This window comes from Acomys russatus, chromosome 11, assembly GCF_903995435.1.
Source record: "Acomys russatus chromosome 11, mAcoRus1.1, whole genome shotgun sequence".
Taxonomy (NCBI): Eukaryota; Metazoa; Chordata; class Mammalia; order Rodentia; family Muridae; genus Acomys; species Acomys russatus.
Window position 1 is genome coordinate 39,427,758 of NC_067147.1, and position 27,821 is coordinate 39,455,578.

General features: G+C 46.3%; 1 protein-coding gene across 1 annotated transcript in view; it reads right to left on the reverse strand.

The window, feature by feature from the left end:
* Positions 1–27,821, reverse strand: part of LOC127195627 (core histone macro-H2A.2) — a 44,328-nt gene that overhangs the window by 12,298 nt on the left and 4,209 nt on the right. Inside the window, exons 2-6 of the mRNA XM_051153123.1 lie at positions 9,284–9,514; positions 5,731–5,837; positions 4,311–4,508; positions 2,805–2,915; positions 1,068–1,167 (exon numbers count right to left, since the gene is read on the reverse strand). Coding sequence (XP_051009080.1) covers positions 1,068–1,167; positions 2,805–2,915; positions 4,311–4,508; positions 5,731–5,837; positions 9,284–9,455 — 688 coding nt within the window. The 5' untranslated portion in view covers positions 9,456–9,514. The remainder of the gene's footprint in view (positions 1–1,067; positions 1,168–2,804; positions 2,916–4,310; positions 4,509–5,730; positions 5,838–9,283; positions 9,515–27,821) is intronic.

The window sequence follows — 27,821 nt, forward strand, 5'->3', positions numbered from 1 at the left end:
CAGCGCTATACCCCTTAGTTCCCACGTCTCTGCTCCTTTCGTTTTCACCTCAGCATTCTTAATATGTGAGCTTAAACCACATGCAAAGTTCAATCCAAAGCTTGTGCAGCGATGCTCATAGCAGCAGCGCTCAGGACAAACCCAAGTGAAAACAGCCCATGTGTCATCACCAGCTTACATGGTGGAGCTCCCACTGTGGCTCAAAATACCACACAGCACTGAAAATGAACAAATATCCTCAGTAGCTCAGGCAGGTTTTGTAGACACTAAGCTGAGCTTAAAAAGCCAGGCACAAAGAACATATGGGACCATTTAAATAAACAGACGAGACCCCTCTGCGCTGTCTGCTTTCCTCTTGAGGAAATGAGATAGGGTGGGGCTGGTGAGGGTCTGCTTACCAGTGTGCTGGATGTACAGTGGTGCCCACTCTCTGCTTTGAGACAAGGTCTCATGTAGCTTAGGCTAGCCTCAAACTCCCAGTGTCATTAAGGACAACCTTGGATTTCTGATGCATCTGCCTCTGTCCTCTGACTGCTGCTGTTACACACATGATACAGGACACCCAGTCTAGGCACCCTGAGGATTGAGGGCTTCCTGCATGAGTTCATGGTGTGTGCGGCTCCAGCTCAGGGCTTTGTACACATTGGGCAAGTACTGTGCCTGCCAAGCCCCGTCACTTTGGGGAAATGTCAAGTTGTACACAAATGGTCTGTCTCCATCCATATAGCATCTGAAGACAGACTTTACAAACTGCACGGAATCAAAGCAAACCTTGTTACTCTGGAGTGAAACCATTTCATCTCATCAGAAGACATTCCCAGCACTCAGGCGGCAGAGGCAGGTGGATAGCTGTGAGTTCAAGGGTAGCCTAGTCTACAAAGTGAGTCCAGGACAGCCAGGGATACACAGAGAAACCCTGTCTCGAAAAACAAGAAGAAGGAGGAGGAGGAGGAGAAGAAGAAGAAAACATTTCCACCTGGGGCCTCAGGCAGAGGACCACTGAGTCCACGAGAGCTTGTCTGGACAGTGGGCTCCGCCATGACACCGCTCCAACTCCCAGGCCTTACCTATCTCTTCCTTGAGGTCAATTTCGGCTGTGGTTGGGTGGACAATGCCCTCCACCCTCATGGAGCCAATATGGCTGATGTCACTTTGGGTCAGGGATAGCTGTGGTTAGGGAGAAAAAAGATGGAGAAAGAAGATCAACCGCCACTGAACATCCTTTCAATTTAATGGTAAGCATCATTTTTCTCAACTGTTCAGGTGCCGGGGCAGTACAAAGGGCTCAAATCCCCAGGTATCTCTTTTGTCTTGAGATAGGGCCTCAGGTAGCTTACACTGGTCTTGTATTCGCTGATGTAGGCAATGTTTACCCTCAACTCCTTGTGCCTCTGCCTCCTAATGCTGGGCGTTTAGGCCTGAGCCACTGTGCCAGGCTTCCAGGTGTTTGGTTTTGAGCAGCTCTTTTGAGACCAGCAGAGTGCAAACAGCCTGCCTTCCCTGCCCAGAACAGAACTGCCTTCCTCCTTCTTGCCTTCATTGTGTATGCATCTTTTGTTTCTAACCTTGGTGGCCTTCGTCGCCTCTGACACATCTCAGTAGCTCTGTGTGGAAAGCAGCCCGAGGCTTGCTCTCTTCTCAACCCTGAAGTGGAACCAGGTGTGTGAGGAGGCCAGTGGTCTTGCTGGGGAGGAAGAGTCGGCTCTGGGTTCCCACCCTGCCCTTACTTTGTGACAACTGCCTCCTCCCCAACCCTTCTTCTGTGCTATGGATCCACTCAAGGTCTTGTGCATACCAGGAGAGCGGTCTACCCATGAGCTACATTTCACCCCTCAACCCCAGCCCCCGGTACAACACTCTTGGGTCGGCCTTATGTGTTTTCAGCAGAGGAAGAAGAAGAGCATTTGCCAGGGTCTTCACAGCATGAGGGAACTTTCTGATTCTCTAGATTAGTTCGGGAGAAATCTCATGGCGCCAGAGGGGACATACATATTTTCATCCCACCTCTTTGAGTCTCAGGTTGTTTTTGTTGTTGTTTTAATTTGAAATGAATAAGAAATATGCCACATCTCTGCTCCCGGAGACCTTGTGATCCCCAGCTGTCTGGATGGAGGTCCATTTGTTCGGCAGGCTGAGAACAGGCAGCTACCGAGATCGAGATTGGGCTCACTGACTCACCGGCTACCTCCCTGTGTGTCTTATTTCAGCCCGGGTTGACTCTGTAGATAATCTGTCTGCTCAGTGAACTTGACGCACATAGAAACGAATTATTTGCGTGTCTGGCAGGATGCAGAGACACTGTTGGAATCTATCGTGGTAGGTTTTTAATCTTTTTTTTTCCCCCCTGCAGCTCAGGAAGGCAGTCAGACTGAATTATTGACAGATAATTCATTTCTAGCACCCGTCCCACTCAAGCAACATATATTGCTGCTCTCTCCCTCTGTTGAATGACATTTAATCATGGAAGCTAGGCCTCTTCAAGCCTGGCTGGGAGTTAGCAGTAGGTTTTTCTCTGTGGGTGCAGACATAACTGAGGCTTGAGGTACTTCCCAGCAGAACTAGGAATGCCATCTTATCGACCAGATTCTCTAGAAAGACTGTAGGCTGACTTCGGGTTGACCAGCACAAGCCGTTCTCCACACCAAATAGTTTGCTCCAGGCATGCAAATGTCACCCGGGTTTTCCTTTAAAAATGGATAATTCAAGAGCAGAAGGAAGGGGAGCAAGGGATGGAGGAGGCATCACGGCTTGAGAGCAGCCGGGGATGTAGGCGGCTTAACTGCAGCCCAGTCTGACTTTGTTACCTTCTGCCCCAGAACAAGGCTCTTCGAAGACAGGATGGTGAAGCCATCCCCCGGCCCATCTTCAGAGGTGGAATTGGATGTTCCTTCTTTATCGCTGTCCTTTGGTTTGGACTGTGGGTGACAACCAGAGGGAAAGATGAGAAACAGTCCAGAGGGCACTCCCCCATGTCTGTGACACAGTCCTGCCACAGCTACAGCCAATTAGGGTATGAAGGGAAGTGGTCAGGTGGTAAACTATGGGTGATTTGTTTTGCAGCGAATGTGGGTACCATGTGCACCCTGCTACTGAGCTACACTCCTGGTCCTTCTCTGCTCCCTTCCTCTCTCTCCTGCCTTCTCTCCTTCCCTCTCTACCTTCCTTTCTTCCTTCCACCGCTTTCTCTGGCATTTAAAATAAAAGGTTGCATATGTGATTGTGCTTTGCTCACCCCCTCCGCTATCCCCTCTGCTGTTTTTCTTGGTGTTGGTGGTGGTGTTGGTGGTGTGTCTATGGGTTGAACTCAGGTCATCATCTTCTCATCAGCTAATCAAGTACAGTGCTTCTGAGCCACATCCCAAGCCCTCCCATTGCTCCTTGATGGAGGGGAACAAGAGACAGCAATACAAGGAAAAGAAAAGGGTAAGACAACATGGGGTCAGCGATGCAGCTCAATTGGCAGAGTGCCTGCCTCAGATGTAGGAAGCCCTGGGTTCAATCCCCAGCACACCATAAGTGAGGTGTAGTAGCACACAACTGAAACCCAAGTATTAAGTAGAAACTGCAGAATCAGAAGTTCAAGGCCATCCTTGGCTACATAGACAAGTGAGGCCAACCTGGACTACATGAGACACTGTCTCAAAAAAAACAAAAAAGGCTCCCACAGGGCTAGAGAGATGGCTCAGAGGTTAAGAGCACTGTCTGCTCTTCCAGAGGTCCTGAGTTCAATTCCAAGCTACCACATGGTAGCTCACAACCATCTGTAATGAGATCTGGTGCTGTCTTTTGGTGTATAGATTTACATGCAGGCAGAACATTGTGTACATAATTATTATTATTGTTGTGGATGTAGTGCTTGGTAGAAAAACCAAGGCCCCCTGCATGCTGGGCAGATGCTTTAACACTAAGCTACATCCTCAGTTTAATTTTTGTTTTCCAAGGTAGGGTTTCTCTGTCCTGGAACTCAATCTGTGGACCAGGCTGGCCTCAAACTCAGTGATCTCAGAACTCTGTCTCCCAAGCGCTGAGATTAAAGGTGCGTGCCACCATGCTCAGCTCCAAACTCTTGCCACCTTGGTTCCCTTAGACCCTTGAAACCCTCCTCCCTAAAGTTGCTTTTGTCAGGGTATTTTATTATAGCAGCAGAGAAAGGAAATGAAGACAGACACTTATCTCGCATGTGAAGAATATGTCCCCATGATATCACCAGTGCTCCAAGGGTCCCCCTCCCAATCTCTAAGATGTCCATAGAAAAGCAGTGTGCCTATGGAGGCGGTGATACCTGGCTCCTGAAATGCTCCATTACTCACCTTCTTGGACGTCCGTGGCTTGGCGGCCTTGGATTTCTTGCCTCCCTTCTTGCCTGATGCAGCCTTCCTTCCTCTTTTCTCTGGAGGTGGGGAGAGGATCGTTTCTGACTTGCCTTTGGTCCCTCGCTTTTTGGCCAGCAGTTCAGGGTGAATTCTCGGCAGGACACCCCCACTGGCGATGGTCACTCCTTTCAGCAGCTGAGGGAAAAACATGAAGAGTTGGTCAGGTCTGCGCTGGCTAACACAAGTCTCAGCGCTGGCCAAACAAGGCTTGCGTCTGGCTTCTGTTTAACTAACAAAACTGATTAGCGTGCAGCTCCTGGAGCACCTGGCCTACGCTTGCAAAGCATTTCTCAGTACGTGTCAGGTGGTCTGTGGTCTTGCATAGAAAGCAAAACAAGGCAAAATCAAAGTATCAGAGGAGTTGAAACTGGGACGCTGGCCAGCACTCTGGAATTTCAGATGACAAAAGAGAGTTGAGGGCTTCGCATGTGGGGAAGGAAGCACAGCCAGTCACACCGGGGTTCAAAGGTTAACCCAAGAGTGAGAGCCAATGGCTTGCACACTCTCAGACCCGTGTCCCATTAGGAACATACATCTGGCCAGGAACCTCCCATTGGATACATTTTGAATAATCAATCCACAATCATATATTCTACACATTCTAAACCAGAGGGTGGTCTGAACCCACATCTTACCCACAAACTGTTAGCCACCATCTGGTGCCAGCGCAGCACAGACAAGTTGAGAGTCTAGAACCATCGACAGCAAATGGACAGTTGTTACAGCACTACCGACTCTGACAACAAGAGCTTATAGATTTTCGTTTGCATGCATGCCTTTGTTTTTCATTTTTCTAGCAATCAATTTTTATCTTTTTTTTTTTTTTTTTTTTTTTTTGAAAATGACCAATCTATGATGGACCAGCAACTCTGAAGATTCTTTAGCTTGAGAAGAATGAGATCAGAACATAAATATACATAAAAATCCTCATTCTACTTATGAGCACCCTCCCCGCACCCTGCGCCCCAGCTCGCCTACTGTTATCCAGGAAGACATTTACTTGACTGTGGAGTCAATCAGTCCTAATGCATAAATAGGGAGTCATAGGGAGTCATATCCTAATAAATCATCCACAGGGTTTGAGTTAAGACATTGCCAGGAATAATATGTGCATGTAATGATTTGCATTTAATGAGGAGGCAAAGTCTTGAAGGCATGGAGGGGTTGGTTCTAAAGCGAATTTGATCTTGACTCTGAATGCAGAGCTATCAAGATGAGCGCATGTGTGTGTGTGTGTGTGTGTGTGTGTGTGTGTGTTTGAGAACTATCACAGGTATGACTGATGCCTAGCTGGGTCCACCAGGAGCATGCCTGGCAAACCCACCCCCCACCAACCGAGCCTAGGGTGCAGAGCTACCTGGTTCAGCTCCTCGTCGTTGGCGACAGCGAGCAGGATGTGTCTGGGGGCTATTCGGGCCTTCTTGTTGTCCCTCGCAGCATTGCCAGCCAACTCTAGGATTTCCGCTGGAATATAAGGGGGAGGTTAATAGACAATCAAATGTTAAAGTTATTTTTTATAAAACTGTGTTTGTTTCTTAATTTCTCTCTTAACCCAGCTATCACACAAATAATTGAAACTCATATTTGTTTAATAATAAGCTTCACAACACTGAGCAGTTATTACTCTATTCTTTTTTGTTGCTGTTGTTGTTGTTTGTTTTTTGAGACAGGGTTTCTCTGTGTAGCCTTGGCTGTCCTGGACTTTGTAGACCAGGCTGACCTTGAACTCACAGGGATTAGCCTGCCTCTGCCTCCTGAGTGCTGGGATTAAAGGCATGTGCCACCACACCCAGCTCTATTACTTTATTCTTTTTTTTTTTTTTTTTTTTTTTTTTTTAAAGATTTATTTATTTATTATGTATACAGTGTTCTGTCTGCACGTACCGAGGGCACTAGATCTTATTACAGATGGTTGTGAGCCACCATGTGGTTGCTGGGAATTGAACTCAGGACCTTTTGGAAGAGCAGCCAGTGCTCTTAACCTCTGGGCCATCTCTCCAGCCCCTATTACTTTATTCTTAACCCTCTAAACCAACCTGGTTTCCTTCTAGTGTAAATCCCAGAGATATTGCACTTTGTAGCTTTTCCTGTTCCAGCTTGCTCTCCTGATGTCTCCTGGACCTCTCCCATGGCTCAGTCCTCTACTTCTTCCTCTAACTCCTCCTTCCCCAGCTGGCAGGAAGTCCAGCCCTCTCTCCTGCTCAACAATTGGCTGTAAACTGCTTTATTGGCATATCAAGGCACACTTGGAGAGCAGTGTTTACATAACATTGAAACAGGAGATTCTCAGAATAAGGATTGCAACTTAGATATGGGGGATACAGAAGTCAGCATTTGAATTTCATAACTTTATGCCTATAATCAAATCATATTATTGGTGTGTGTGTGTGTGCGCGCGCGCATGTGCGCGCGCAGCTGTGGAGGTCAGAAGACAACTCTGTGGAGTTGGTTCTCTCCTTCTCCGTTGATGTGGGTTCTGTGGTTCATGTTGCCAGATTTGTGCAGCATGAGCCTTTACCGTCTGAGCCGTCTTGCCCACTCTGAAACTGGTGAGTGTTGCTTTGGGCTGTATTCATAGTTATTTAGAGGCACAGGTGGCCCCAAGGCCACAGGTTGGATATAGCTGGTACTTTATATTTTTCTGTCATTTCTTATTTCTTTTACATTTTTGTCCTTTGTATGTGTAAGTATTTTGCCTGCATGTGTACACACACCATGTGTGTACCTGGAGACTGCAGAGTTCAGAAGAGGGTGTTGCATCCCCTGGAGCTGGAGTTAGAGATGGCTGTGAGCCATCGTGAGGGTACAGGAATCAAACCCAGGTCATCTGGGCCATCTTTAGCTCCTTTTTATTTCTCTAAAAATGTGTGTGTGTGTGTGTGCGCACACACAGGTGGGGTCATGGTGAGTGAGCTATAGTCACTCGTGCAGGTCAGAGGACAACTTTGTGGAGTCAGTTGTAAAAGATGGGTCATAGGAACTGAACTCAGGTTGCTGTGCTGGTGTGGCGAGAGCCTTTACCAATAAACCATTTCATTGGCCCTCTAATTTTTTCTTTTTCTTTTTGTTTTTCTGAGTCAGGGTCTCACTGTGAAGCCTTGGCTGGCTTAGAACTCACATTGTAGACTAGACTGGGTTTTGAACTCACAGAGCTCTGTCTGCCTCTGCCTCCTGGGTGCTGGGATTAAAGGTGTATGCCATCAAGTTGGACTTCCTGTCTTATTTTGCTACTTTTTCTCCTTCATTTTTATTGTTATAGTATTATTGTTGCTGTTAAGTTTTATTTTATTTTTAATTAAAGATTTATTTTTCTTTCTCTTCAGTTGTGGAAAGATGATTCATTTGCTTTAAAAAGTATGAATGAGGAGCTAGAGAGATGGCTCAGTGGTTAGGAGTACTTCCTGCTCTTCCAGAGGACCAGAGTTCGTTTCCCTTGTAACTCCGGGATCTACCACCCTTGTCTGGCATATACAGGTACCCATACCTATGTGGGATATGCTCACACAGACACACATAAATAAAAATAAAAACAAATCTTAAAAAAAGTGTGACTAAGTTTGATGTGCTTGCTTACATATCGTAGCACTTGGGTGACTGAGGCAGAAGGAGCTCAAGTTCCAGGCCAGCCTAGAGTACACAATGGGACACACACACACACACACACACACAGAGAGAGAGAGAGAGAGAGAGAGAGAGAGAGAGAGAGAGAGAGAGAATATGAAAACAAAGAATGAGTTTTAAAACAAAAGTTATTTACTAGAAAGCTGGAGGCAGTGAGCCAATGTGTCTCACTGAGGAGAGGAAAAGGGTGCATGTATGTTTGCACAAATGTTCTGTGTATATGTGTGCAGACAGTCTCTGTGTTTTGAAGGTATCTGCTGGTACAATGGTATAAATACTCAGGCTGATTCTGTCTTCTCAGTCAACCAAATTTCAAAGAGAATAGCTGATAAAGTTGCCATTCTCCAGACAATTGACGGCAACAGTTGAAACTTGGCTTAAGTGTGCTGTATTAGCCAGGCAGATGTGATTAACAAAAACATTAGAATAAAACAAACATCAGAGTTAAATATTTATGTGGCATTTCTAGAGTGGAAAGCACTAATGAGCCATAGATTCTTTTCGTGCCTTTCCCGGAATACTCAGCAATGGCTAGCAAGCTTACAGTTCACTGACACAGTGACCAGTGTGTGTGTGTGTGTGTGTGTGTGTGTGTGTGTGTGTGTGTGTGTGTGTGTGTTGTGTCGGGGAATCAAAGGTCAATCCCAGATGTCATTCCTCAGGGGCTAGCCATATCATTTTTGAGACAGGCTTTCTCTGGGACCAGGCCAGCAAACCTCAAGGATACACAGTTTCCACCCCTCCAGGCCAGGAGTCCAAATGTGTGCCTTGGTTTTTACATGAGTTCTGGGGAATCAACCCCAGGTTCTCATAATTGTACTGCAAGTGCTTTACCAACTGAACCATCTCCCCAGTCTTCCTGCTTTAAATATACCAAAACCAAACCAACCAGCCAAAACCCCTACAACTCCCCACAGGGATTTAAGAAGCAACTCAGACACAAAGCAAAGAGCGTTCTCTCCTCTTACCAGAAGCTTCTCGGCACTTTCTGAGAACTTAAGTATATGTATGTAGCGTATTGGAAAGTCGGTCCATGTAAGCCACACTGTGCTGCGCAGGTCTAAAGGAACTGTTTAAATGTGGACTGTCTGTCCTATGTGGACCGACTTTCCAATGCGCCATTTCCTTCAGCTAGGGCCTTACTTCATTCAAGCAGGCCAGGAAAAGCCCTGTCATCAGCAGCAGTAACTTTGAGCCAGGCACTGGGAGATGCTCTGCATCCCACCCAACTGTGAAGGACCCCGAAGGGTGAGGATGTGTGTGTAGAGCCCCCTACATGCTGGAATTACCTGCCAGATATTCAATGACAGCGGCCATGTAGACGGGTGCACCGACGCTGATCCGGTACTTGAACGTCCCTTTTTTCAGGTAACGCATCAACCGCCCCACTGGAAAGATGACACCGGCCCTCGCTGACCGGGACAGCTTGGACATTTTCTTCTTCCCGCTCCGGCCTGACATCTTGCCTCAGTTTTCTTTTCAGCTTGCTGGCAGAGTGGCCTCTTGGTACTTATACAATGCTAGAAAGGAAAGAAGGCAGGATTGAGGCTGGCTGGAAAGATCAAGGGCACACCATGTCCGGCTACCCTGTGGTGGCAGCTTGAACCCTGGCTGCTAACACAAGAGCTGGGCATGGCCTCTGAATGGCATCTGCGGCCTCCTCACAAACGTCTCCCCTCAAGGGCATCTGCAGTCCCCTCACAACTGTCCCTCCCCATGGGGCAGCCCTGAGCAGAAGAAGCCAGATGAGGCTGTCACTAGAGGGGAAAGTGATACTCCTGTGCCCAGCTGAGCAGTGATGGCCATGACGTAATTCCTTGTCCCCAGACCCTGTGGATGTTGCTCTGTATTAAAAAAGGGATTTTGTACATGTGATTGAAGATTAAAAAAAAATACAGATCCCCATATAGTCAAGATTGGCTGTGAATGCCTCATTCTGTTGCCCCCACTTCCTGAGTGCTGAGATTACAGGCAAGTGCTGCCACACTCACTGTAGTTTTGGCTGGTCTGACATTCACTATGTAGACCAGGCTGGCCTTGAACTCACAGAGATCCACTTGCTCGTTTCCTCAGTACTGGGATTAAAGGCATGCGCCACCATGGTGGGTCATAGCTTTAAGTGAGGTAAATAAACCTATACGTATTTCTCAAAAGAACCATTTTTCAGCTTCTCTAATAATGCATGCAGTCTTTCTTTCTCTTGGCAAGGGTGTCAGGTAGCCCAGGCTAGCTTGGACCTTAATATGTAGTTGAGGATGACCTTGACTGACCTTCTGTTTCTCTTGCCTCCACCTCCTGAGTGCTGGGATTATAGTCATGCACAACTATAACAAATTCGTGCAGTGTTCAAGATCAATACCCCATTACCAGAGCTATACCCTCACCTCAGTGTATATATATTTTAAAAATATTTATTTATTTATTATGTATACAGATTTTGTTATAGATGGTTGTGAGCCAACATGTGGTTGCTGGGAATTGAACTCATGACCTTTGGAAGAGCGGTCAGTGCTCTTACCCTCTGAGCCATCTCTCCAGCCCCCCAGTGTATATTCTTTAGGACAGTAGCCCTCCAGAAAGGGTGGTGCTAATGGAATATGCTGTTGCCTAGCAGCCAGATAGCACATGGAAAGTCACAGAACAGCGCAGACTTCCGCTCCTTGGGATGGAGAATCCAAAATGACTTTGGGGAAGCATTTGAAGTCAGCACAGAGGATGGATTCTGTGCAATGCATCAAGGGACAGGGCTACGATTTACTGTCTCTGATAGAAGCCATTTTCTTCCTCCTCCTCCTCCACCACCTCCTTCTCCTCTTCTTCTTTTCTGAGACAGGGTTTTTCTGTGTAGCCTTGGCTGTCCTGGACTCACTTTGTAGACCAGGCTAGCCTCGAACTCACAGCAATCCACCTGCCTCTGCCTCCCGAGTGTTGGGATTAAAGGCGTGCACCACCGCCACCCGGCTGGAAGCTGTCTTCTGAGTGACAAGCAACTATAATATCCTGAACACAGTCTTGCTCTGGGTGTTGTTCTGAGACATGGTCTTTCTACATTGCTCTGGCTATCCTGAATTCACTATGTAGATCAGGTTGGCCCAGACACAGCTGGGTTGATCTCATGCTTTCAGGTAAGGGAATATTGTGAGCCAAAACAAGAAAACTATTTATAACTTCTAAGTATTCATTACAATATGTATAACAAAGTAAAACAATTTATAATTATGGAGTAAGTATATTGCATGGGACAAACAGGAGAAAAGTAAAGCCACAGACATTTCTAGGAAATGAGTTAAAGCTCTCTGCTCCAGGGTGACAGCATTTCCTTGTTGACAGAATGAGAAAGACAAAATAACCCTGAATGCCCACCTGCTGGGGACACACAACTAGGGTTATACATCTGGCACAGGCCACTTCCTTTTATTTATTTTTCTGTGTATCTATGTGTGCAAATGTATGTATGTATGTATGTATGTATGTATGTATGTATGTATGTACGTATGTACGTACGTGTATGGGGTAGGGAGCTTGCGTGAATGTCACTCCACAGAGGACCATTGAACCCAGGTTATTAGGCTTAGTAACACCTGCTTTACACATTGTGTTTTCATCTTGCAGGCTTTAACTTCCTGTAGTAGTCTGTTATGGCTGAGGTATTTTACTCATAAACTATGGAATTAAGAATGCTCAGTTCTAACTGAGATATTTCCTTCCTTCCTTCTCTCTCTTTCTTTCTTTTCTTTTTATTCTTACTCTTATTGTATGCGTAGAAGTGTTGTTTATTTATTTCTCCATTTATTTTATGTGTAGGCATATTTAGACTTATACACAAGCATGACGGGTGCCCATAGAGACCAAAGAGAGTGTTGGGTCCCATGACTAGCTGTGAGCCGTCACGTGGGTGCTGTGAGCCGTCACGTGGGTGCTGTGAGCCGTCACGTGGGTGCTGTGAGCCGTCACGTGGGTGCTGTGAGCCGTCACGTGGGTGCTGTGAGCCGTCACGTGGGTGCTGTGAGCCTGGTGAGCCGTCACGTGGGTGCTGTGAGCCGTCACGTGGGTGCTGTGAGCCGTCACGTGGGTGCTGTGGTACAACCCCGGGCCCTCTGGAGGAGCAGCCAGTGTTCTTAACCACTGAGCCATCTCTTTGGAAGTGGGACATCTCTGTCACGCCTCCAGGCCCAGGGAACGTCACATAAGCACTGGAGGATGGAGAGAAAGGCTACAACATGCAGCCCTCCATCTATGACACGGTCAAGGCGATCATGAACACACAGCGGCTGCCACTGCCTGAATAAGTCTGTATATGACACACATGATATGAGAATAGGACGGGCCCTAGTGGGGAAGGAGGAAGGGGCTGGCAGAAACGAGACGGGGTATGAGAGAGGCTAACGGAGTGAATATGACCACAACCAATGCTATACATATATGAAACTGCCAAAAAAAATTTAAAAATCTATAGAATTAGGCCTTTTGTTTGTTTGCTTTTTTTAAAAACAGATATTATGAAGTCTAGCCTGGCCTAGAACTCACTGTGTAGCTCAGGCTGGCCTTGAATTTGAGGTAATCCTCCTGCTTTAGCCTTCCAAATGCTAGGATTATAGATGAGAACCACCACACTTACTTCTTTTTGTTTGTTTATTTATTTATTTATTTATTTATTTATTTATTCACTCACTCACTTTACATCCCAATCATAGCCTCCTCCCTCCTCTCCTTCTGGTCCCATTCTCCCTCCCTCTTCCCCCTATCCCTCTTCCCTACTCCTCAGAAAAGGGGAGTCCCCCCAACCTACCCCAGCACATTAAGTCTAATCAGGTCTGAGCATATACTTTTCCCCTGTGGCCTGGTGAGGCAGCCCAGCCACGGGGAAGTGATCAAAAAGCAGGCAAAAGAGTCCAGATCAGAGATGGCCTCCACTCCCCTTACTAGGGGACCCACATGACGCCTGAAGTGTCCCTCAGCTACATCTGTGTAGGGGCCTAGGTCCAGTCCATGCATGGTCCTTGGTTGGTGCTTCAGTCTCTGCAAGCCATGCTGGGGCCTGGCTAGTTGGCTCTGTTGGTGTTTTTGTGGAGCTCCTGCCCCCTCCAGCTCCTTCTATCCTTCCCCTCACTTTTCCACAAGGTTCCCTGCACTCTGCCCAATACTTGGCTGTGAATCTCAACAACTGTTTCGATCCTCTGCTGGGTGGAGCCTCTCAGAGGACAGCTATGCTAGGTTTCCATCTGCAAGCATAGCAGAGTATCATTAATAGTGCCAGGGGTTGGCTGTCTCCCATGGGGTGGGTCTCAGATTGTGCCAGGCATTGGTTGGACATTCCCTCAATCTATGCTCTATTTTCCCCCCTGCACATCTTGTATGCAGGGTTAATTTTGGGTAGAAGTTTTTGTGGGTGGGTTGGTGTTCCCCTCTCTCTACCAGGAGTCCTGTCTACTTAAACGGTGGCCTCTTCAGTCTCTATGACCCCAACCAATAGAAGTCCCAGCTAGAGTTACACCCATATCCTCCCAGGGTCCTACCCTGTTGAAGGTCTCCAGATTGTCACAGAGATGTCCTCTGCCCACTGTTTCTCTTCTGCAGGCAAATGGATGGAACTAGAAAAGATCATCCTGAGTGAGGTAACCCAAACCCAAAAAGACATACATGGTATGTACTCACTTATAAGTGGATTTTAGCCATATAGTACAGGATAACCACATTACAGTACACAGACCCAAAGAAGATAAGGAACAAGGAGGACCCAAGGGAGGATGCTTAAACCTCACTCACAGGGGCGAACAGAACAGACAGCGGAAGTGGTTGAAGAAAGGAAACAGAGTTTGGAAGGGGAGTAATGAGGGTGGAAATCAGACCTGGGGAGACAGAGGGGTTTTTTTTGTTGTTGTTGTTTTGTTTTGTTTTTATGGTTTTTTGAGACAGGGTTTCTCTGTGTAGCCTTGACTGTCCTAGACTCACTTTGTAGACCAGGCTGGCCTCGAACTCACAGCGATCCGCCTGCCTCTGCCTCCCGAGTGCTGGGATTAAAGAAGTGTACCACCACGCCTGGCTTTTTTTTTTTTTTTTTAAATTGGAGGTTGAAGTAATGTGCCAGTGGTTAAGAGCACTGGTTGCTCTTGCATGGGACTTATGTTCCACTTCTAACAGTTAAAGTTAAGGTAGTTAACAGCCATCTGTAACTCTAATTCCAGGGGATCCAGCATCCTCTTCTCATCTTGATGGGCATTGCACACAAACACACACACACACACACACACACACACACTTCACAGGTTGGTCTGTAACTTCCTATGGAGTCTGAGCTGACCTTAAACCCATGATCCCTCTGCTTCTGCCCCCTCGTGACTTGGATGATAGACACATGCCGTTACACCCAACTCAAACAGTGTTCTCAGCACACACCGTCCCTGAGGTGCACAAATGGGTTTGGGGGTTTTTATTATCTAGCTCACCCACATTATTTTTTTTTAAATACTTCTTTGTCATCACTGCCTTCGTGCTTTATATGTCGCTTTCCCACTAAAGACTATAGGCATTTCTCCATGGAATGCAAGCGACAGTGGCCCCAGAACGTCATCTGATAGAAGCACATAGGAATCAGACAATGTTGAGTGTTGAAAATGTCCATGACTTCTGTGCGCACACTGCCTGAAGCTGCTGATCTCATACATGTCTTGCGGGTGTGCTCTGTCCCCCGAGGAAGCCAGAACTGCTGACTGGAAATGTGATCAAACAAGTTGAGGAGGAGGGGGTCAGGAGGCGGGAAATACAGGGAGCACCAGCTGTCACTAGCATTGTCCTAGGAGCCAGGGGACTCAAGGCAGAGCTAAATGTCCCTGTCATCTTACAGTGTATGTGTTAAATCAGCAGGAGGTGCTCAAATGCACAGTGGCTCCTGGTAGAGAGGAAAGAGCCTAGGGTAGGTGCAGGAGGCTTTGTGTATCCCTATGTCAGTGGTTTGGGCCTCAGAGACTTCTCATACAGCAGGGAAGGTGGCTCAGGAACCTATTGGTCTTCCTCTCGCACACTCTGATTTTTCTAAAATGCACTGTCAAGTTGTTTTGCTCAGGAAGCTTAACTTCCAGATGAAGCCAGTTCTAAAGAGCTCAGCAAGCCTGATGATGGAGGGAGGAGTACACCTGTGATCCCAGCTGCCACCAGCAGGAGGGTTAGCAATTTAAGCCCAGTATTCATTCATAATAACTGGAGTTCAAAGTTGGCCTAAGCTACAAGAGACCCCGTCTCAAACCAACCAACCCTCCAAACAAACACATAAACCAAACACCAAGCAAAACTACACCCCCTCAATCAGTTCAGGGTCAGTTCAGGTTTACAAAGACGCACTGAGAATCCACTAAGCCAATTTTCCGCTTTTCCAGTCACTGTTACATGAGCCCCCGTGTCCTGCCCCCAACGGTTAGTAAGTCTGGTTGCCAAGGAAACCACCTGAAAGGCCCACCACAGGGTAAAACATGTCTTGTGGATATGCTGTGTGCCAAATGGGCAGGAGAACCCCACACAAACACACCTACAACACACACATACACACACACACATTGACACACACACACAACACACACACACACATACACACACACACATACACACACACATTGACACACACACACACACACACACACACACACACACACACACACACCTTTCTAACACAAACCGGAATAGTTAGGCTTGTAAGATAGTGCTACCTGGGGACTCTTCAGGATGAATCAAGACAAGGCTGACCCTGCCCTAAAATTAGAAATTAGGATCAGTAATAGCAGAAAAGCAAGTGACTTCAGGGGGACTTTAGGGATGCTTAAAATACTCAAGACAAATCAGCCGGGTAAGGAAAATGAAGGTAAGATGCCACAGCGAAGCTGGCTGTAGACTCCAAAAGGCTCCTCCATGGAAGACTTACGTTTGCAGCTTCAGGCTTCCTGTTAGCCACAGCCTTGTACGTTGCTGGGGAGGCAGGGCCAGGTGAGGTCTGTCTGTGAAGCCAGCCGGACCACTTCATAGGCTTTACCTAGGACCAGAGGGTTCTTGTGCTAGGGAACGTAACTTCTTATGCTGCTGCCTTTAAGCAGCCAGGTGCCTACTTGCTGTTAGAATTTGCCAGGGCTGAGACCCTCTGCCCATTGCTAGAACCCACGGGTGACACAGGAGGGCTGCTAGGAGCTGGCCGGGTCCCAAATCCACCAAGAAAGGAAGCCTCTCACCTCTTGACCACTGGACAACTAGTGCTCCCTGGGACCACCCCTCTCCATGCTTTGAAGTTTGAGTGAGTTTGCATCTACAGCTTGTGAAGTTAAGTCTTGGCGGGGGGGGGGGGGGCGGGCGTCTACTGTCTAGAGCAGTGGTTCTCAACCTATGGGTTGCAGACCCCCCAAAACCATCAGAAAACACAGATGCTTATGTTCTGTTTCACAATGGTAGCAAAATTAACAGTTACGAAGTAGCAAAGAAAATAAGCTTACGGTCAGGGGTCGCCACAACATGAGGAACTATATTAAAGGGTTGTGGTGTTCAGAAGGTTGAGAACCCGTGAGCTAGAGAGAGCCATCAGTGGGAAGATCCATTTCCAGCTGAGTAATAGGTCATGTTTACACTCAAACAACTTGGCTCCCATCAGGCATAGCTTAAGGATGACAGCCTATTCTGTTTTGTTTACACATTTGAAGAAAACAACTGGCTGGATAAAGCTCAATGTGAAATGATGTGGACCTCCCACTGTCCCCCTGGGGGGCGGGGTCTCACTCTCTAGGCTGCTGCACTGGATCCCTTAATGAACTTCAAGAAAGTCTTGACTTGCAACGCATCTGGTTGGTCCATAGCTGAAGGAGCAGACATGGACTCTCACCACAATGGCCATTTAACCAGGACAGCTGTAAGGACACCCGTGGGGAACCAGGAAGTACCTCGCCAGACTGTAAAGAACATCACTGGGGGATGCTGGGAAGGGGAGCTGGGAGTCTCTTCTGGAGTCTAGTTTTGGGTCCATAATGGTACTTTTCAGTTTGATTTTGTAGACAATTCAGGACAAATAATAAATAGAAACTCTCCCTCAAATAATAGACTCACTAGCCTAGTTCAGTAACTACTATATTTCAGGGACTTTATGGTACACCTTTGTTTTGGCATTTTTTTTTGCTGTGTCTAGACTTAGCATGTAAAACCTGTGCCATCATGACATTGATGAGATATGGTACTCATGGACTATTTGTTGTTGGGCAGGAAGTTATAGATGTTGCGGAGTTTATACCTCCTTATTTTTAATGTTTTCCAGGGTACCATAATAAAGGTAGTAACTACACCAAACGATGCCCCCTTCCCCTCCACAGACACATTGGTGAGCCCCTAGCAGCACTCTGGGGAAGCTGGGAGTTTCTGGTCTGTGTTGGGACGAACCACTACCAGCTCATGATGGCTCAAGTCTTCAGACGATCTTTTCTTCATCTTTCTCTTCCTTCCTTCCGTCTTTCGTGTGTGTGTGTGTGTAAAGGCTCATTTGTGTAGAAATGTGCATGAGGAGAACAGAGGTCAATGTTGGGCATCTTCCTGGATTACACTTCAGCATATTTTTTGAGACAGGGTCTCTCACTGGACCCGGAGCTCAGTGATAAGACCGGCCTGGCTGGTGGATGAGCCTTAGGGATCCTCCTGCCTTCACTTCCCCAGTTCTGGGATTTCAGGCATTTACTACCATGCCTGGCTTTTTCCATGGGTGCGGGGTCATAGCACAGGTCCTCATGTTTGGGAGGCAAGGATGTTAGTGACTGAGCTATCTCCTGGGCCCCAAGTGTCTTCCTTCTGATGATATTTGGCTGTGGCAAAGTGAGGCTCTTGACTGCCAACTGTAAATAAATGGTTCTTACCCTGTGGGCTGCGACCCCACTGCGGTGGTTATCAGATATCTTGCCTATCAGATATTTACATTATGATTCATAGCAGTAGCCAAAGTACAGTTATGAAGCAGCAATGAAAATAACTTTTATGATTGGGGGTCACCACAACATAAGGAACTGTATTACTGGGTCACAACATTGGCAAGGTTGAGAACCACTGCTATAAATAAAACTGCCAGGTGAAGGTAACTGCAGAAAGAAAATAAGGCTGGTGGTGTCCAGTGCTATTCCACCCCCGGAGAGCGTGTGCAGTACCCAACAGGTGCACCTGTCATATCCATCCCTCGTTGTGGTTAGGGCATACACGCTTACTAAATTCTTTGGACTCAACCAGTTACTAAATGGAGCAAACAGGCATTTCTTCTGGCACAATGACCTCACTGGGGCCTCTGGGAGCTATGGAAGTCTCGGGTTCCTGTGTCAGGCTCATCACCTACCAGCTTAAACATGTATAGACAGGTCTTGGCTTCCCATGGCTCTTTATGAGTTTTGACTTGATGGAGGTATGACAGCTAGACACATTTGGTAGACATTGTCCCTTCAATTGGGAATTTTAATCTTCCACACAATAATGCAGTGGAATAATGTGTTACTGGCTGTGGCGAGCTACAGTTCCCAGCTTTCCGTGTGGTCACAGGGGTTAAGGAACCAGTATTGCACAGTGTCGTGTGCTGCTGAGCTGGGACGCTGGAGAAATGCAGGCGACTGCAGTGCTCTTCTACATAGGCTGTCTTCAGCTCACTAGAGGGCTATTGGAACACAACCCCATTGTAAGGTGACAGACACCTGTAGTTATGTCTTGCTCAAGGTGCTAAGGATGGAAGTCAGGGCCCAGGTGTGCCGAGCAAGCAACCATACCACAGAGCAACACAGCAGCCCTGTGGCTTTGTGATGTGCGTGCTTCTGTTTTAAAGATGCCTTATTTAATACACATGATTATGTCACTAACACTGACCTCATTGTCTGTAGTTCTGTAACTTGTGCCTCAATAAGTATTGTGTAATCAGTGTGGAGAATCCTCCAAAAGCTCACCAAGGAGACTCCTCTTGGCAACAGACAGTGACCATTACAGAGAACAACAACCAATCAGAGTGCAGACTGTGGTCGCCACGTCCAACGGATGCATCTGTAATATGATTCCTGCACCTAAGGCTCAGGGATCATTGTGGAAGAGGGGGTGGAAAGACTGTACGAGGCAGAGAATCAGGGAGTTTGCTGTGGCACTGTGTGTCCCTCAGGAGCTACACCCAGGACACCTCATCAACATGACCACCTAACGGGACCTGAACAAGGACAACACCAACAGACATTCAAAGCGGAAGGAGGAGAGATCATGAGGCCTCAACCCTACAGGAAGAACCACAGGCAACTAAGGGATGCTGAGAGTGGAAGAAATGGTCTTCCCCAGGGGAGAACCCAACAATTAGTTATCTAATACTAAATGAAAGCCCTGAAAACACGAATATAATAGACATTATGCAGACTGAGTAGACTGTATTTATGTATTTGGGAATATATATGCGCGCGCGCGCGCGCACACACACACACACACACACACACACACACACACATCAACAAAGAAAAAGAAGGCCATGAATTTGAAAGAAAAAGTGAGGGGTAAATGGGTAGGCTTAGAGGGAGGAAAAGGAAGGGGAAAATAATGTAATTATGTTATAATAACATACAATAAAAATTAATAAAATGATCCTACTCCCTTTGTATGGCATTATAGTTCAGTTGGAAGACAGCTGAGTTCTCTTTCCTCACCAACACATTCCTTTCTAAACCGATTTGCCAGTGAGATTTGCTAAGGTCTTAAATGAAAACGACACTTTTAAGCTGGGTACACCAGCTTGGAATACTGGAATACCAAAGGTTGGAAGGTGGAGAGATGGAGGTGGGGGGGGGAGAGGTAGCGGGAAGGGGGATCAGGTGTTCAACATCATCACTGGTTCCACAGGGAGTTCTGGGCCAACCTGGGCTACCTGATAACTTGCCTCTTAAAAAAAACTGGGGTGCTGTGAGATGGTTCAGTGGCTGGGGGTGCTTGCCACAAAGCTTGCCAGCCTGAGTTCCATCTCTCATTTCCGGCACACAAATAAACACTCATGTGATAAAACAGTTTCTAAAGCCAGAAAAAGAAAAAAAAAGAAAAAAGAAAAAAATAAAGAAATCTCACTGGGCCAGGGTGGCACATGCCTTTAATCCCAGCACTTGGGAGGCAGAGGTAGGCCGATCTTTATAAATTTGAGGCCAGCCTGGTCTACAGAGCAAGTTCCATGACAGCCTAGGCTAACACAGAGAAACCCTGTCTTGAAAAACCAAACCAAATCAAACCAAAACAAAAGGCCATTTTTCAAAAACAGTTACACTTCTTCCAAAAGTTCTTTATCTGTCTTTCTATCTATGTTACTTCTTTAAACAAACAAACAAAAAATTTTGTTTTTAAAGTCTATGGGTGCTTGGTCTACATGTGTGTCTGTGCACCATGTGTATGTTGCTCACAGAGGCCAGAAGAGGGTGCTGGGCCCCTTAGGACAGGAGTGACGGACAGTTTTGTGAGCTGCTGTGGGGGTGTTGGAAGAATAGTCAGTGTTCTTAACCATTGAGAAATCTCCCTTATTTTGCTTTTTTAGGCAGGATTTTGGGGTGTGTGTGTGTGTGTGTGTGTGTGTGTGTGTGTGTGTGTGTGTGTCTCCAGAACCCAGGCATTTAGTGATGCTGGGCAAATGCTCCACCAATGAACTACAACCTCAGCCTCCTCAGCTGGAGATTTTTAAGACTGGAGGCAGGATTGAGAAAGGATGGGGGCTGGATGCAATCAGTGTAGCCATTGTGCCCCGGGTCACGCCTGTTCGTGTGTCTATACCATCTTGCAAAAGGACCTAAACTCCCAAGACTGTGTAAAATATTCTTTTGAGATCCTGTGCTTTAGAACTATACAAATAAACATTCACCTGTGTTATCTGAAAGCAAGAAATAAGAGGTCATATTGCTTTTTAATGATGAAAATGAATTTTTAAAAACCCTTTAAATACTGCTTTTTTTTTTTTTTTTGACATTTTCAAACATGAAACTTCCAGCACTGTCCCCAGTCCCCAGTGGACTGTGCTATAGTACCTGTGGCATTTCCCTCCTTTGTAGTATTGTGCTCCAGAATACTGTAGGTTGTAAACATCTATTTAAAAAAAAAAAAATGAAGCAGAGCCACCATGAAGTAGCTTTCTCTGTCAGTTCATAACTGTCCTCTGGGAAAATCAAATGAGATAAAATAGAACTAAATAAGACATAAAGGAACTCAATATAAATATACTAGCTATGTGCAGAACTGTATTTTAAAGGGTATGGAATAGGAAGCAGCTGTTTGACAGCTTCTCACTTAATAGAATTCTAACATATTTTGGTGTCCTACCCTGAGTACTGTATTAAGATAATAATAGTTTGTTAGCATTATTCTGTAGCGGTAAAACCCATTTTCAGTGATACTAGCTAAATCACTAGCTCTATTACACTTCCATTTAGGAACTCCGAGGGCAAGCCATTACTGAACAAGTAATACTTTCCACACCATTTTCTTTCAGGGCCATCTTTGAGTGACTGAGAACAGTCAATAATTTTACCATCACACACGTTGAAGCCCAGTCGCAATTTTTCATGTAAAGAGCAATGCCAAATGCAGTTTTACCAAAATGACTCAAGGACCAAATTAACCAAAATTAACCAAACACGAACATAAAAACCAAACATTAATCCAATTGATTTAAATTATACTATTGGAAAATAAATTACAGCCTTTTAAAATAATGCATTTCCATTCATACTGTGGAGTGGGACGCTCATGTGTTCTTTGTAACTAAAGAGGAAGAGAACACGGGCTACCTCACTTATTCCTGGGGACGTCAGCAGAGATGAGTCCCGTGTGAGTGAATTTAAGATTTCTTCAGGGGATATGACTTTCTCATGTACTCTGGTGCCTCACATTTGACCATGCCCCCTGGAGGGGGAGACCTGGTGGCACTCAGAGGAAGGACAGCAGATTACCAATAAGAGACTTGATACCCTATGAGCATATACAGGGGGAGGTAATCCCCCTCAGGAACAGTCATAGGGGAGGGGAGTAAGGAGAAAAGGGGAGGGAGGGAAGAATGGGAGGACACTAGGGATGGGATAACCATTGAGATGTAACAAGAATAAATTAATAATAAAAAATTAAAAAAAAAGATTTCTTCAGGAGTTGAGAACACTGTGGTGTGTGTGTGTGTGTGTGTGTGTGTGTGTGTGTGTGTGTAGGTACACAGATGCATGCATGCATGCAAGTGTGTGGGTATGTGTGCACAAATACATGTGAAAGCCAGAGGTCACTTCAGAGTCCCTTGTTAGGAGGTGTGCGTCTTATGTTTTGAGACTTGTGGTCTCCTGGTCCGGGGCTCACCTTCCTGAGAAGGCTGGCTGGCCAGCACACCCCAGGGACCCACTCGTCTCCACTTCCCAAGCAGGAGGGTCACACGCATGCACCACCAAGCCAATGGGTTTGTTGTCGTTTTAAAGGTGTATGTATTTTTATTTTATGTGTGTGGGTGTCGATGCAACACGTGCATGCGGTGCCCATGGAGGTCACAGGGAGGTGTCAGATCCCCTGGAACGGGAGTCACAGATAGTTGTGAGCTGCCGTGTGGGTGCTGGGAATCAAACCTTGGTCCTTTGGAAGAGCAACAAGTGCTCTTAACTGCTGAGTGATTTCTCCAGTCCCAAGCCTCAGTTTTTTTTTTTTTTTTAATGTGGGTTTTGGAGATTAGACTCAAGTCCTTTTCCTTGCATAGTAAGTACTTTCCTGCCCGAGCCATCTCTCCACCTGCACACGGTGACTTTTTAACTTCTTGTTGTTGAACCCAAGCTATGGTTTCTTTTGCCTTTTCTCTTTCTCTCTTTTCTATTTTCTTTCTTTTTTGGGAAGTGTTTTTTTTTTTTTTTTTAAAGACAGGGTTTCTCTGTGTAGCCTTAGCTGTCCTGGACTCGCCTTGTAGATCAGGCTGGCCTCGAACTCACAGAGATCTGCCAGCCTCTGCCTCTCTGATTGCTGGGATTACAGGTGTGAGCCACCAGAGCTCAGTGCTATGGTTTTCTTAAACAAGAGAACGCAAGTGTTGTTGTTGTGTTTGTTTCTTCCCAGCTAGCCATATGCTGTTTTAATATAAATACATTTGGCCCCTAATGGTACTAGTTGGATGAAAGATGACTAATAAATTTATTCTTCTTAAAAATCTGAGCTAAAAATGCACCCCAGAAGAAAGCCAACCAGAAAAATAATCCAGTTTGCCTTTTGGATTTATTTACTTAGTGTGCACATGTTGGGGCATATGCCATGGTGTGTGTGGAAGTCAAGAGGGAAAGTCTACAGAGTCCTTTCTCTCCTACTTTCACATGGGTTCCTGAGGCTCAGGTCATCAGGCTTGCCTAGGGCTTTACTTGCCTTTATCCACCTTATTAACCCCCAATGTACTTATTGATGGAAAACCAAAGCCAAAACCAAGAAAATACAACAACAAGAAAAACAACAAAACCCAACCAAAAAACCAAAACAAAACAAAAAATCAAAATCAACCAACCAACCAACCAACCAACCAACAAACAAACAAAAAACTCTTTGGTGTGTTCAGCCTAGAAATATGTGTTAACTATCCCATTTTCTCTGAATCTGATAAATCCAACTAGTAACGGAGTTTCATGCAAGTAGCATCCTTTGGGCTTCTCTGGGAAGGGGACTGGTGTTGTCTGAGCCAACATGAGCTACTCAGGTGATTGGGGTGAGGGTCCCAGGCAGCTGGTGTGACCTGACCCACCAAGGGTTTCCATAGACACCTGATTGTCTGCTCTCACACCAACAGTCTGAACAGAACACAGGCACTCTGGAATCCTCCTCCTCAACTCCTTTCCTTCTTACACCTCCTGACTCTCTTTCCCTTCCCTTGGGAGTGGCTGGGGCTTTCCTTTCTATTGCAGCATTTTGTGCTGTTGGCAGGTAGTCTTTGTAGATTAGTATGTGTGGTCCTCCCCCCAGCCCCTCAACGCTGGCATCACTACACACTTCCACTCTTCTTATCACTCCATCCCCTCTGTGGCCTCAGGGAGACTCAATGGTGGTAGAACACTGGACTATTTCTCACTGACCATCTGTGGGTGGTCCTCAGGCAAATCAGTAGATTCTATAAAACTTCTCTTTGGCATGAACAAAAGCTTATGGGAACCCTCATAATGGAGCCAGATGGGAGAGTGCTGTCCTGGCAGGCAGGGGAGCAAGGTGCCTGGAAACCCGCTCTGGGCTCTCTGGAGTTCTGCCTGAGAACACATTGCACCTACTGACCCCTGAGGCTTTCTCCAGAAAAGATGTTCCAGACCCTCACTTTTTATAATCGCTGATATCAGGAAAAAGCCAGTCACACCCAAGAACTTTCTTTTGAAGTCACTGTTAGGTTGTTTTTGATAATCACAGAAAAGAAAAACTGACTTCACTGAGCACCAGAGTAGCTTGGTCTCCACCCACCAGGACGAGACACTGTGTCAATCTGTTTAGGGTGATGGTGCAATTGGCAAGCCTGAGTACCCAGTTTGTGTTCCCACTACCCATGTAAGAAGTTAAATACGGTGCTATGAGTCTATAATCCCAGCACGGGGAGGTTCCAGGGTACATGAGAATCCTTGGGGCTCACTGGTTGGTCAGCATAGCTAAATTAGAGAGCTCCAAGTTCAGTGAGAGACCTCTTCTTAAAAAATCAGGGGGTGAGCCTGGTGGTTGTGGCGCACGTCTTTAATCCCAGCACTCAGGAGGCAGAGGCAGGCGGGTCACTGTGAGTTCGAGACCAGCCTGGTCTACAAAGTGAGTCCAGGACAGCCAAGGCTAACACAGAGAAACCTGTCTTGAAAAGAAAAACAACAAACAAACAAAGAAATCAGGTGGTGGTCTGGGCATGGCTACCCACATCTGCAGGGAAGCAGACACAATCAAAGCTCTCTGAGTTCAAGAACAGCCTGGTTTACAAAGAGAGTCCCAGGCCAGGCAGGACTATATAGAGAGGTCCTGTCTCAAAAACAAAACAGAACAAAACAAGAGCCATGGGGCTCGGGCTGGTAACGGCACCTGATGCCAAACCTGATGGCCCAAGGCCTTTCCCTCGAGGCTACGGGGTGGAAGGAGAGAAATCCTGAAAGTTGTCCTCTGACCTCTGACCTACACACACACACACACACACACACACACACACTCACACACTAAAAAAAAAAAAGGTGCTTCGGCCTCCACCATACACACATGTACACCTACAAACACGTATGTAATCACACATCACCTACATACATATGCGCCTACATACACAGAATCCAACTGACGGTGTGCAAAGGAATACCCGAGCTGATTACGGCTTGATTGACATTCTGCAAGAATAATCAATTTGCAACTTTCCTGTGCTGATGGGGAACTTAGTGAATTATCTTCTGACCTATAAAGCGTCTATGTCATCTATTGCAGGAGCTGTTGGGCTTGACCTCTCTGTAGGCCACCACCACTACTTAACTGTATGCTTTATTGAGCAGCCAAGGGGTGTGGACAATGTCAGCCACATCATTCTATGCATGAATCACTCACAGGACTGTCCAGCAAGCCCAGGCCTGGGGTGCAGGACTTGACCTTATCATGCCTCTGCCTAATTCTCATGGAAACCAGCAAATTTAGGGCTTGTTCCCCTAAATTCTCCCCTCTGGAATGGCATCTCACATCCAGAAACAGCCCTCAACTCCTGAGGGCATACTGAGTTTTGTTGTTTGGCTAAGGCTGGCAAGATGGCTCAGTGGGTAAGGGTATTTGGTGCCAAGCTTTATCGAGCAGCAACAACCTGAGTGTGATCCCTGGGACACACACAGGGGAAGGAGGGAGCTGAGTCCTGCAAGCTGTCCCCTGTCCTCTGAAAACTCAGTGAGACACATGTGCATTAGCGTGTGCAAACTGGCATGTGCATGCCCACACACATAAATACACACAGTAGATAAATGCTAAAATTAAAAAATAAAATAAAAGAGCAATTTAGTGACTCTGGTAGCATCAGGGGATTAGCTGAAGTGGTGTCCCCGGGCTAGTGGTCTGTGTGTACGTCTGCTACCTATTTATGTCAAAGCATGTACATTCTGACTTGAATTACTTACTCCACTCCAGGTCCAAATTGGCAATGCCAGTCAAATAAATCGGGCAAAGTATGATGGATGTTGGGATGGATAAACGAACAGTGAGGGCTTCAGAGACACCACCAGATTTATCTCACTTAACACTCTATGACACGACAGTTTAAAGCCCAGCGCTACGTGGCTCCATCAGATTCTCTTTATCTTTCATTTGTCACAGCATGGGAGGGGGGTTTCCTGGCAGTGATGCAAATAAGCTTTATAAATAAAAATTTTCATACTTCAAAACATCTTCACAAATCAACACAGAATAACTGGAATGCTGGCGACACCTTTTTTTTTCCCCCTTTCTTTCTTTTTTATTAATAGGTGGATAAAGAGAGCTGGCAGACTTCCTGGGCTGGAGTCCCTTGGCACCTCCTCAGCTTATGCTTTCTTCTCTGAAGGGCAAGGATAGTAACACCAGCTATCTGTGGCCCGAGGTCAGAAGTAAACGAGTTTATTCATTTCAAGTGCTCAGAACAGAGGCTGGAAGGCAGTGCCTATGTAATCAACATGAACTTTCAAATTACTGCATTTAAATTATTGTACTGTGTTTGTACGTACGTATGTGCGTACGTGCGTATGTATGTATGTATGTATGTATTATTTGTGCGTTTGTGTGTGTGCATGTGGAGTACAGAGGAGAGCCTGCAGGACCTGGGTTCCTCTTCCACCACGGGGTCAGTCAGATCATCAGATTCGGTAGGAAGTTTCTTTAACACTGAGCCAACTCACTGGCCTTCAACATGAACTCTTTGATTTGTTTCTTCAAAAGAAGCCATTACAAAACATTTAAAAAATTACATTTAGACATTCTTGATTCTCTCTCTCTCTCTCTCTCTCTCTCTCTCTCTCTCTCTCTCTCTCTCTCTCTGTGTGTGTGTGTGTGTGTTAGTGCTTGCCACAGTCTTTGTATGGCGGTCAGGTGACAGCTTTCAGGAGTCAGGAAAAGACTTGCCACAGTGACACTGTCTGTGTGAAACCTCACTCGGAACTCCCCACCCTCCAGTTCCCGGATTCCTTTCTTCTTCGCCTCTTACAACACTTTGTACAGTGTTACGGACACAGCTGACATTCAAGAAATAGTCCTTAAATGAGCGAATAATTTAAAAGAAACCACTTAAATTTTTTTTTTTTTTTTTTTTTTTTTTTGCTTCAAAAGCCTTTTCAAAGCCAGCAAGATGGCTAGGTAGAGAAGGGTGACTGCTGCAAAGCCTGAAAACCCGAGTTCTAGCCCCAGCACCCACATGAAGAAGGACGCTCAGGAGGCTCTTAAAAATGGTCTTCTAACCAACCCCACACACAGTATGACTGTTTTAAATTTTTTTACAAAAGCATGTTTAGGTTTCCTCTGTATTTTGTGAAATAAACTATCTTTTCAAATACCCATCTTCCCCTCCAATTTAATTCTCCAGAGAAACTCCCTGCCTCCCCCACGGTTGCTGGAAACACCACTCTTGAGTGCAGTTACTGGATTTCCAGGCAGGGGACGTGGCTCAGCAGGTAGTGCGCTTTCCTAGAGTCATGGAGATCCGGGGCTAAGTGTCAACACTGCATAAACTAAGTGTAGGGGTGTATGCATGCGACTCGGGGACTAGGAGGCAGAGGCAGGAGGCTCAGGGGTTCAAGGTCCTCCTTGGCTCTAGGAGAGTTCAAGGCCAGCCTGGGCTACAGGACACCCTGTCAGGAAACAAAACAAACGCCTCCTCTTGCTCCT